Raw genomic sequence first — 12,153 nt, 5'->3', positions numbered from 1 at the left:
CTCTCCTGATTGATTGCTGGCAGGCAAGGGGCCAAAGGTGGGAAATGATTTCTGGTGCTTTGCTGCAGTTTTAAGATCTTCTTGGAGTTTCTTGTTGCTCAAATGGGTGTAATTTCTGATATTTCTATGTTTCCCATATCTTCATTGTTTGATTTTGTTCTCGAGAAAGTGTCACTCATAGTTGTTAAAATGTCACTCAAAATTACACTGAAACTATGAAAATGTCACACATGGCAATCTGAAACCTTGGCAGCTATGCAAGTGGGGTCGTTAGCTGGCACTCGCATCTCCCTGCAACACTAGCACATCATAGCGAGGTATAAACAGTCTGTATACTACATTACTGCGTATATGTTATCGGTATTTTTATGTTATATGTGTTTTTCTAGCGCTCGTCTCGAATCAGCCGTCAGGGTATCTAGGCGCTCCATAGGTGTGTCTAGCAGCCCTTGGGGGCTTACTCGAAGAGGCAGGCCTTCAACTTCTAGCGCAAGTCAAGAAGAGAGAAGAAATGAGTGTACAGAAAGGCGTGGTGCAGTCTCGCCTAATGAATTTGTGTCTTGAAACGGCTGCCTTTCTCAATAAGAACAAGTCTAGGTGATGTGTAAATGAGTGCTTAAAGCAGTCTGTAACGTGCTCTTGCAGATCGCAAGCTTTTTATTTTTTGCAGATTTATATAGCGCGAACTCGACCCGAACGTATTGGAGCGCTTTCCATAAATACCAGCTGCATTACAGAGGGGCACATTTATTTTTGGTAGGCACAGAGAGAATTATGTGATTTGCCCAGTATCACAGCCACTTAGAAATTAAAAAATATATTTTTAGCCAATCACCAGCCAAGGACAATCTTCGCGGACTCTCAGTCAATAAAAAGCTGACAGCGTTCAGCTAGCCAATCCAACAATACATAGCTCTTCTAACCAATGCAAGATCGCAACACTCCCTCCAACTAGAGGCAACGGTTCTTTCTGTTCCCTTGGCTGTGCGCGTTCCAGTCTCCGTTTGTGTCCGCTTTAATTATTGGGCGAACGCTGTCTGTTCAAAATGCAATCAATCACAGCGGATATAGGATATTGAATACCGTACAGTCAAGAGAAATTGTTGACCGGTGGTACTGCCGACCGAAGGATGGTGTTTCTTAGTTTGTCACGTTGGATACGGAGCAGAGGCCCAGACCGGTACTGGCGGGTGCAGGAAGTACTGAAGCATGCTCGGGTGAGCCAGAAACACATGTCTGAACAGTTCTCGACTTCCGATTTCGGGCGGTGCACTGCTGACCTTCATTTACAGTTGTATATTGCGCGAACTCGGCACAAACGCATTGAAGCGCTTTACACGAGCACTATATTACTTTACATAATTTCAGGATCATGTTTTAGGCATGGGGCGATGACTCAATGGATGCTGAGCTGATTTTCCATTTGTCGCCGTGCTTTTAATGGGCAGGTACTGAGTACCTGCACTTCGTTAGTTTGAATGTAAGTAACTGCACTTCTCAGGACTGCTGCAATATATGTAATGAGGCAGTGCCCGCAGGTCTTAGAGCAAATCGTTACTTTATAGTCTGAGTACCTGCATTTCTATAATTCTGTTTAAAACACTGCTTTCTCACACATCTTGAACGCCCGATATGTTGTGACACTAATGCAACAGTCGATGTTTAGCCCATATTATATTATATATTAATGTTCTGATGAAATACATCCCCGGTATAAAATGCCTCACTAATATACCATAGCTTACTACGTTGTATTTGTGGGTTACGTTTTCTTTGTGTGTTTTTCCTTGACACTCCCTGACGTCATAGTATCCTGCTTGGTTTAGGGACCTAATGTTGCCTAGCCAGTCATTTTGGCTTTGAAGGACTTGCTGGACAGCAGTTTATCTTGGAGCTCTGTGTATTGGCTGCTTTGTGGGCTTATTCTCTTTGTATGCTGGAATATCAACTAAACCTGTATTCATCCACTTCTTCGTGATCCTGTCATGAGATTGCCTCAATTTATTTGTGACTAGGATTAAAAGGACTGCAGTGAGGATTACGGACTCCTGTGAAGCCCACCGAAGCGCATTTCAGTAGTTAATATTTTCTACATTTCGGCTTGCTTCATTTGGCGCGGCCTCTCTTCTCATTGGATTACCTGGTATGTGCTGTCTCGTTAAAGTTTCAATATTTTAAATAACATCATTTTGGAAAATGTAGTTACCTGTAGCTGATTTTGAAACCCTCACGTCACTTTGGCAGTGTGCGCTCTGCAGTTCGGGTTGAGCAACAAATTCTGCTTCGCCAGTGGAGTTTAGACCACTCTGTATTCCGCTTGGAACACAGAGTTTCAGCTTAATCTACGAACCCACTGCATGGTGGATATTTTTCGCGCGTGGCTCGTCATCTTAAAGTTGGCGAGCTCAAGGGAGAATTTGCGTCCTCAGTGCGATTTTCAGGCGCTAGAACACCTCCCAGTGAGATTTCTCAATGCGGGTTGCTGCGGCAGGTCCGCATTGAGAAAACTGTTGCTCAAATAGAAAATCTCCTTGAGCTGCAAAATGAAGCAGCATCCCGCATGGTGCAGTTTGCGCTGATTTTTACAGCACAGAATAAGGTCCCGGTGCTAAAAATCAGGACGAGCAGAGCAACGTGCTGAATTCTACCCGATCGCAGAGCTCAGCGGAATCTTGCTGAGTTTTTATGTAACTACACGGAGTGAAACTCTGCGAGTTCCGCCCAGCCCGAGGGTAAACAGATTACAGAGCTCAGTCCAAAGAGGAGTGCTATTTGCAAAAGTACCATGCAGTAGTTTGGGAGCTCCTTGGGACTAAGTGCCCATTTATTTTTCAGCCTACAGACCGCTTCATTAGGAGGTGGGTCCTTTTATTTTGTGCTCTTCTGGCAGGTGACTTTCATTATGGCATCTAATCCGGTGTTCCAACTTCAACCAGGTTCTTTTTTTCTACAAAGACCAGGAAAACCTAGTGTAAAATGGCAACAATGGCTTAAAACATTTAAGAACTACATTGTCACTGACAAAAATGTTGCTCCTGAAAGAAAACATGTCTGCTAGGAGATGCAGGTCAATAGATTTTTCACAATTTACCTGAAATTGAACCACCAGCGAGCAGTTTATCCCATGTTTATACTGAAGCTATTACACTCTTAGAGGAAACATTTACTGCACAACCAAGCATTATATTGGAGCAGCATAGTTTCTATCAAAGGTAACAATTTGCAGTTGAAAGCATAGAAGGGTATTTTTCCACTATATGCATTTTAGTGTCAAAATGTGAACTTGGTGAAAACATTGATACTTACTTGAGTGACCAATTTGTTTTCAACTGTTTTTTGTAAAAAAAAAAATCCAAACATAGCTATTGGCTTGCAGGAATCCTATTTTGAAAGAGGTGTTAGACATTGCGAAAAACATATAACATTCTTCCATATCCACAAAAGCCATAGCTGGTAGTACAGCAAGTAGTGGCGAAGTTTGTTTCATTTCTGATAAAGCTAAAGAGACTTTCTTTGACAAAGGAAGTAACATGTTTATGCAACAAAGAAAACTAGTGTGTTTCAGCTGTGGGTCAAAATGTCATCTTGGGAATAATCATACATGTCCAGCTTTGAGAAGAAATGCAAAAAAGTTGCTTTTTTCAAGGAATTTGTCGGTCTAGCAGGATCACTTCTACTGTAAGGATTAATGCAGTGAAGGATGTAGAATATTATTTTGTTAATAACTTGGTGCTTACAGTTTGATAGTGAATGTAGTGTTAAGGAATCTGTATAATTGAATGCACCTTTTTCTATGGTTCTTATTGGTGGGATTGGATTGAAATTTACGGTGGACTCGGGGTCTAATGTGATGCCACCTATTTATATGAAGACATTTAACAAGGAGTTGATGGGGTCCGATGTTCATTCAAAGGCCTTTGGTGGTAAAGCTATTGACATTTTGAGATATTTTCAAGAACCTTACAATTCAAAGGCTGCTTAGTTTTCACAAAAGTGTATGTAGCTCTCAGAATTTGTGATGCAGTAGGCTGGCGTGATCTTGGTAGAGTGGGTATAATTTTGAAACCTGGCACTGATAATCCCATTGTTTTGGGTGACATGCCTATTTTGACTATTGAAATGGAATGGGATAGCACTGGGAAATAAAATAAATCTATTTTGGACAAATATTCTTACATTTTCAAGTCTAATATTGGGTATGTGTAGCCTTGTCCAAATAAAATTATATTTTCTGGAAGCTGTTGTGATATTTTAGTTGCAGGTTTTATTCCATTGAAGGACCCACGACCGCTTGCCACAACAGGAGCACAGTCAGTGAGACCAAAGAGTTGCAACAATTCTAGAATTCCCCACAAACAGAACACAAGTAGACTCATTAAAGAAACATGGCATATTAAATTACACGTCACCATCCCCCTTTTATTTACAGAAAATGAAAACATCAATAAGGTACATAATCTCTAAACCTGATAGGAGCTGTTCTATTCCTACTACTCCTATGCACATTACTACCATTTACACTCAGAGCATCACAACCACCAGTACTCTGCATAACAGATCTGGAAGTGACGCAGTCATTATCCTCTCTGCCCCCACAAGAATTGGGAGAAACTGTGCCAGGAACAGCGCAAATACTAACTGTCATTAGAAGAATTGGTCACTTCATCTAGATAAAGCCAATCATCAGCATCATTCTTCTTCCATACACGTGTTGTCTGAAACTGTGATTTATAATGGCTGTCTGTTCTTTGCTCAACTTGACGAGCATTTTGTTTCCTCCACCCCTTGTCTTGCAACAACAAAGCCATGTTGGACACTTTAAGTACTTTTAACAGGTTCTTCAGGAAATTGAACGTCCTTTCATTACCTTTACCGTTTTTTTTGCTTAACTCCCAATCACCAGACACCAGCCTCATCACTTTCACATGCTTATGCTGATCATAATTTCTTTTGCAGGCAGCTTGCTTTTCTTCCACATGTTCAGTAACCACCATTCAATCCAAACTAAGGGCTTGTCCCACACGATATAGTAACCACACAGGATTTAAAGTGGAAATAGGGTTTCTCCCCCTCAAAAGCACATATGGAGAAACACCTGTTGCACTATGCGGAGTGGTATTGTAACTCCAGACTTTGTGGTGCAAATCTGCTACATTATGTTTTTTAGCAACTGCTGTTTGCACCCCTTCAACAAGTAAGTTACCCTCTCATCAAGTCCAATGGAGGAAGGACTATATATTAGCACCTGACTATGCTTGATGTCCCGCTTTCTAAGAAATCTGGCCATCTCTTCTGCAACAAAGCGCATTCCATTGTCAATAACTATCTCCTTAGTCATGCCTTCAATGAGAAATAAACGTTCCAAAAATGAGATCACACTACTGGTGTTAGCAACCTTGACAAAAGCAAAATATCACCAATTTGAAAAGTAGTCCATGGCCAAAATGAGAAATTTCTTATCACTGCCCAAAACATTGAATGGACCAGCAAAATCCAAACCTATTTTCTCCCAAGCACCCTTAGGCAATTCAATCGGACACAAAGGTGCAGTGGTGGTCTTCCAATGTTTGATGGAACACAAACATTCAGCACACTTCACAACAAGTTGTTTAACCTGACCATCGATACCAGGTCACCAATAGCTCTGTTTAATCTTTCTGATAGAAGCTGTAATGCCAAGATGCCCTTCTTGAGCGAGTGTAATAATCTTTCCCTGCAAACCTTCAGGTGGTATAAACATGTTTTGTCTTACTAGAATGCCATTAACTAGAGATAATTTGGATGCTACCTTAACAAAGACCTAATCTCTAAAGACAAACGTCTATCACATGGCCACCCTTCAGTCAAAAACGTCTTCGCATTATTCAATCATTCATTCTTGATACAACACTCACACCACTCCTTTTCACTAATATTGACGTCTTCTGTAACATCACTCACAGTTAAAATAACCCCTCCTTATTCATATACCTTAGTACAAACGTAGCATAGTACTCAATAAGACCAAGGATGCTCTGGGGGAATCCTTGTCTGTAGTTATAGGAGCATCATTGATGGCTGTCATGAATAACAATTTAGGTTTTATCCCTCCATGTGAAATATGATGCCCAAAATAATGAACTTCCTCATTGACCAATTTGCACTTGCTCAAGTAGACAGTCGAACCATGTTTCGCCAGTTTATCCATCTAGTTTTCTAACAAAAGATAGTGTGCTCCAAACTCCGAGTGAATAATAATATCATCCTGAAAGTTTGGTACCATCCTCTCCCCCAAACATCTGCTCCATCAACCTTTGAAAAACACTGGCCGCCGACGACAGGCTGAACAGCATACATTTGTATGTATAGGCTCCAAACGGCGTTACAAACGTCCTCATAGGTTGAGATTCTTCAGAGAGCAGGATCTGGTGGTATCCTTCATTCTTCTATCCCTCCACTATCCTTTTCAACCAAAACAACAGACTAACATGTCCACTTCTCAAATTTTATATTTCCCTGTAGTAATTCACCACTAATCCTTTATGGGTTCCAGTTTAGCCTGCTACTCGCTGAAAACGTGCGTCAACACCTCATCAGGGGTAGCAAGCACTATATAAATGCAAACCTTTTCCCTCTTCTATCCCTCTGCAACCCTTCTCAATCCAAATAACTTTCGAACATATCCACCACTCAAATTATTTTCATATTTCACTATACTAATTCAACACTAATCCTTTATGGGTTCCAGAGTAGCATGCTACTTGCCAAAAAAGCGCTTCAACACCCCATCAGGGGTAGCAAGCGCAATATAAATGCAAACCTCTTTCCCTCTTCTATCCTTTCGAATCCAAATAAAGTTGAAAGTTGAAAAGATTTGTAAAGCGCTCTGTTACCCAGCGGTTTCCTGGCGCTGAGGGATTGACAAGAAAGGGAGGGGGTAGCACCAGGGAGTTACTGTAAGGGAAAGACTTGGGCAAACAGATGGGTTTTGAGTGCTTTACGAAAGTGCTGGTAAATGGTGATAGACCTGATGTTCAGGGGAAGGCTATTCCAGAATCGGGGGGCAAGAAGGAAGAACCTAGTGCCGCCCACTCTGGACTTACGAAAGCGAGTGACGCAGAGGAGCGCCTGGGTAGAGGAACGGAGGTTACGCAGGGAAGATAAGGGGTAATCATGGAGTTTATGTAAGCTGGAGCCGCACGGGCCAAGAAGACCATGCAACCCATCTTGAAGAGAGTTCTCTGCGAGATGGGGAGCCAGTGTAGGGACTTGAGTAGAGGGGTGGTGTGGTGGAACTTAGGGAGGCGGTGAATGAGGCGAGCGGCCTGATTCTGGATGGACTGAAGGCACCGCAGTTCGTAGGCAGAAATGCCCACGTACAGGCAGTTCCCGTAGTCCAGACGGGACAGAATCATTGCCAGGACAATAACTTTGAGAGCATCAAAGGGAAAAAAACGGGAAATCTTGTGAATAATTCTGAGGGACAGAAAGCAAGATGAGACAACAGAGCTAATCTGAGGGCGCATGGAGAGGTCCTGACTGATTTTGATTCCCAAGGTTTTGACTGAGACGGAGGGTGCCGGGGGAGAACCAAGGATGGAAGGCCAGAAGGCGGGAGTCCAAGGGCTAGTAAGACTCTCGGTCAGGACCAACTCCGTTTTGTCCGGATTAAGTTTAAGATGATTTTGATTCATCCAGTCAGAAATAAAAATGAGGGTGGCTTGAAATTTAAGGAGGGAATCTGAGGAAGAAGAAAGATCAAAGACAAGCTGGAGATCATCCGCATAATTAAATACAGAGATCTCCATATTGAGCAAAGAAACAATGAGGGGGTGAATGTAAAGATTGAAAAGAAGAGGGGAAAGGGAAGATCCTTGGGGGACCCCACAGGGCACCAGGCGGGTAGGGGCGGTAAAACCCGAGAGCTGAACCGCCTGCGTCCGGCCTTGAAGATATGAGGCGAGCCAAGTGAGAGCGGTCCCCCTGATGCCCGCTGCTCTGACACGGTCGAGAAGAATGGAGTGGTCGACCATGTCGAAAGCAGCGGACAGATCAAGAAGCCCCAAGGCTTGGGGAGAGTTGGAATCTGTCTTGCTCTTCAGCTCGTCCAAGACGGAAAGGACCACAGATTCAGTCGAATGGGCCGGACGAAAGCCCACCTGGTGAGAAGCCAATAAATGGTTGTCCTCGATGTAAGCTGATAAACAAGAGGTAATATGGCTCTCTAAAATCTTGCCACGGTAAGGGAGCAAGGATATAGGCCTAAAATTGGCAGGGAGAGTGGTGGTCAATGCCAGGTTTTTTTAGGATAGGGATAACTAACTATTTTGAAAGAGGCCGGGACAATACCCTGGGAGATGGACGCGTTAAGAAGGGACAAGGGGGGGTCGGGACAACCAGAGAGCAGCTCCTTTAACATGTATGCCGGGCCGCAATCGGCGGGGGAGCCTGACTTGACCTTTCTAAGCAGAACAAGGAAAGATTCCTTGGAGATAGGTGAAAACTGGTCGAGGGAAGGAGACGGTGGGGGGGGGGGGGGGAAGGGAAGGGGGAGCATGACAGAGGAATGTTTCGTTTGATGTTGGCAATTTTCTCAAGGAAGAAATCGTTGAGAGAATAACAGAGGGCTTGGGGCTTGGGAAGGGACAGGGTTGGGGTCGGCTCTGTTAGAAGCAGATAAGTTGTGGACAATGGAGAAGATCTCCTTGGGTTTATTGGCCGCTGATATGATCTTCCCAGAGAAGTACTCTGTTTTAGCTAAGAGTATAGCTCTCTTATAGTTCTTAAGAAGAGACCTATATTGAGCCTTCAGAGGGGGCCAGTAATTGTGCCTCCATTGGCGTTCTGACTGTCTAAGAGCCAGTTTGAGAGTTTTTAAATCGCTGGAAAACCATTTATTGGCTTCATGGAGGCGACAAAACCTGACCCTCCTAAGGGGGGCGGCCTGGTCGCAAGTAGTAGACAGCCAGCTGTTGACGGCGTCTACTTGAAAGTCAAGAGAGAGGCCGGATAGGTCAGGGGAGGAGGTCGCCAAGGAAGAGCAGAGAGTATTGAGGTCCACCCAATTCCAGTTCCGGGCCAAGACTTTACTAGGCAGGGGGGCCTATCAATAGCTCCCAAGTCAACGGAAAAGGAGATAAGCGAGTGGTCCGACCAGGGACATGGAAAAGTAGTTGGAGAAAAGATGGTTCGACTAGCTGACCAGAGCTGGTCAAGGGTGTGACCATGCACATGGGTAGGGACGTGAATGTGGGAGACAAAATTGAGACAACGGAGAGTGTCAGAGAGGTCTTTAGATGTCTCGTCTTCCCTAGGGTCTCCAGGGCAATAGTTAGTCGCCCAAGAGAAGGACTGACGAATTGTTGACCACAAGGGTGGCTAAAGTTCCTGTAGGGCTGACACAAAGTGAGGCATAGTTTGAGGGGGGCGGTATAAAAGGACGATAGTAAGAGGGACCAAGAGGTTGACAGAACGGGCAACGATAAAATCCACATTCGAAATGGACGAGTAGGAAAGAGGCTGGAACTGGAGGTTTGATCGGATAATCATGGCCACACCCCCACCGGTTTTCCCGTCAGGGCGGTCGGCACGGAGGGCATAGTAAGAATCAGGAAGTGCGGATAAGACATCGGGCAGTGAAGCTGCAGAAAACCAAGTTTCCGTAAGAAACAAAAAATCGGGTGTCTCAGTATCCAGAAGGTTATAGAGTTCCAGATGGTGCCTAACCGCCGAGCGGGTGTTCAGGAGGTAGGCCGAGGCCACAGCCGGCGGATGAGAAGGGGGAAGGAGCTGGGGAGGCAGCCAGCTGGGACCTGGGGAGTAGGACCGCGGGGGAGGGAGGGTCAGCTGAAAAAATGCCAAAGGCATGGATGCGTTCAAGCGTGGAAGAGTTAAGAGGCAAGTTGCCCTGAGAGGCAAGAAGCTGTGCGGGTGAGTACCTCACAAAAGGAACAGGGTCTGATGCAGGGTCTAGTTTTTACCCCAGGCCAATTCTGCCCACCCTTGAAGCATGAGACCCCCACCAGCCAGCATAAAAAGGAATCTGTTAAATTGACCCATTTTGTCCCAGCTGCTCTTTTTCTATGAATAGGCCCCAAAGTGTCTCTCTCATACAAATCGTCTCAGTGAGGCCCAGTTCCCCCTGGGCCCCCACTCCCTCGATCTGCACGTCGTCTCTTACACACACGAAGATGCTGCAAGAATAGCAATACCACAAGAACAGGGATCTTCCTAAGCTAAGAGAGACATCACGCAATACCTGATGATCCACTTGCCGTCTGTCATCTATCATATTAGTGTATCTGTTGCTAGCCATAATGTAACTAAGACATGCGACCAATATCTTTCTAAATGTTTCTCCTTTTTTTTATAAAAATTTCCCTGAAGTGACGCAAATCCTGGTCAATCGGTGTGCAATTTCATTATGATTCACGGTCAAACTTCCTGTGACCTTTTGAGAAACATAGCGTGGGTGAAACTTCTGTGTTCTTAAAAATGTTCCAGACAAGACCAAAATGTGTCATGTCCTGTACAGACACTTGGTAATGTCGTCATCCTCATGTCAATAGTTCATCAGCGAAAGAGTATAAAAATCTGTTCCTCAGACCATCCAACAGACGACCTCGTGGCAGTGACCCGTTGGGTCACTGGCGCCTGTGTCGTTTCCTTCAGCCTATCTATGCACCTTTGGCTGAAGCTCTAATTCTTTCTGACACTTTAAAATTGTATTTTTCTCTCTCCTCTGCTCTGCCTTTATTCTAAAAAACATTATTGCAATTGCAAAGCAATAACGTTGTTCCACCCACACTTGACAGGTACATTAAGAGCTTTGCAGTCAAGAGTAGGTTTCATCCCCTAAGTAATTTAAATTGTGCCGCCGTAATAATGCTGGCCCCTCACATTAAACTATTCAATCTGCAGGAATTATTCTCTTCATGAAGGCTGGTTTCAAGTTCTTTCCATTTTCATAGAATATATTCTGTGTCTTTTCTGAGACTCTAGCTGATTTAAATGTGAATTTTAATGGCTCCTCACTCCAGCTGGCCTATAGTTCTCATCAGAAAGGCTTGATTCTAGGCACTATGTTTTCATAAAAAATTGTACTCCATGTCTTGAGTCTCTGGTACTTTAGAAGCAAGTTCTATTTAGCATATACTCCTGGCAGAGTGAAGCCAGATTGTCTTAAAGAATATTCACTAGAAATGCGTTTTATCGAAATACATGTGTTTTGTGCAATAAAATGTCACCCAACTGTAATCTTGTTTGCTTGTTCCTTATTCCTCAGTGAAGTATTGCGTCGGTGACATGTGCCCACGGCTCGAAACCACAGGGCAGGGTGGTTTATGGTTTGTAACTCGTGACCACACCCCTGAGGGCTTCAATTCACCCTTCATCAGGTCTATGGCCCCGGCTCCCGACCGGTCGCGGACGGGCGCAGACGGGCTTGCCTTCGGCGCGCCCGCTTCGCAGCCGGGAGAATGAGGTCATTATATGCTGGTCAAAAAAAGGGGGGAGTGGCCGAGAGACTGCACCGGCAACCCCAGAGTACCCTCGAGATGGCGTCTGAACTCGCCGGTCCCCGTGACAGCAACCTGGTCGGCTGTACGGAGGAGCGCTCAGTGAGTAAAGGCAGGGCAGGAGTTAAAAAGATGACACACAAGTTACACAAACAAATACTTTTTTAAAATGAGCAAAGTGTCGGTGCTGACTTACCTATCCACCACTGAAATTACTTTCATATTTCACTATACTAATTCAACACTAATCCTTGAAGGGTTCCGGAGTAGCGTGCTACTCGCCGAAAAAGTGCTTCTTCAGGGTTAGTAAGCGCTATATAAATGATATTACAATGACAAAATGGGAAAATCTCCTAGTACAACTCTCTCGGAATGTCCTGGTGTAAGAATAATACCCATGTTAGCTTGATCTTGTCATCCATTCAATGCGACATATATCTTGGTATAAATCTCTTTCTTTAAACTTAACCACCTCAGTAAAATAACCTTTCATAATGATATCATACTCCCTGAATGCTTTTGGTTGGCATCCATTGGTCTCAATAAGGTATTAGACCAAAATATATTAAATCTGATATCTGCAAGAATGGTAATAGGTGAACCAGAGTCAGCAATGACACCCAAATTAACTGCACCAATCGGAACCACAGAAATAGGA

General features: G+C 44.1%; 1 protein-coding gene across 1 annotated transcript in view; it reads left to right on the top strand.

The window, feature by feature from the left end:
* The first annotated feature begins 1,013 nt into the window (after positions 1-1,013).
* The window catches only part of MRPL20 (mitochondrial ribosomal protein L20), a 43,950-nt gene continuing 32,810 nt past the window's right edge, over positions 1,014-12,153 (top strand). The window contains exon 1 of the mRNA XM_078642403.1: positions 1,014-1,217. Coding sequence (XP_078498529.1) covers positions 1,131-1,217 — 87 coding nt within the window. The 5' untranslated portion in view covers positions 1,014-1,130. The remainder of the gene's footprint in view (positions 1,218-12,153) is intronic.

Source organism: Lissotriton helveticus, chromosome 5_1 (genome assembly GCF_964261635.1).
Source record: "Lissotriton helveticus chromosome 5_1, aLisHel1.1, whole genome shotgun sequence".
Taxonomy (NCBI): Eukaryota; Metazoa; Chordata; class Amphibia; order Caudata; family Salamandridae; genus Lissotriton; species Lissotriton helveticus.
Note: the sequence above shows the minus strand (reverse complement) of the source record. Positions and strands in the feature narration are given on the sequence as shown.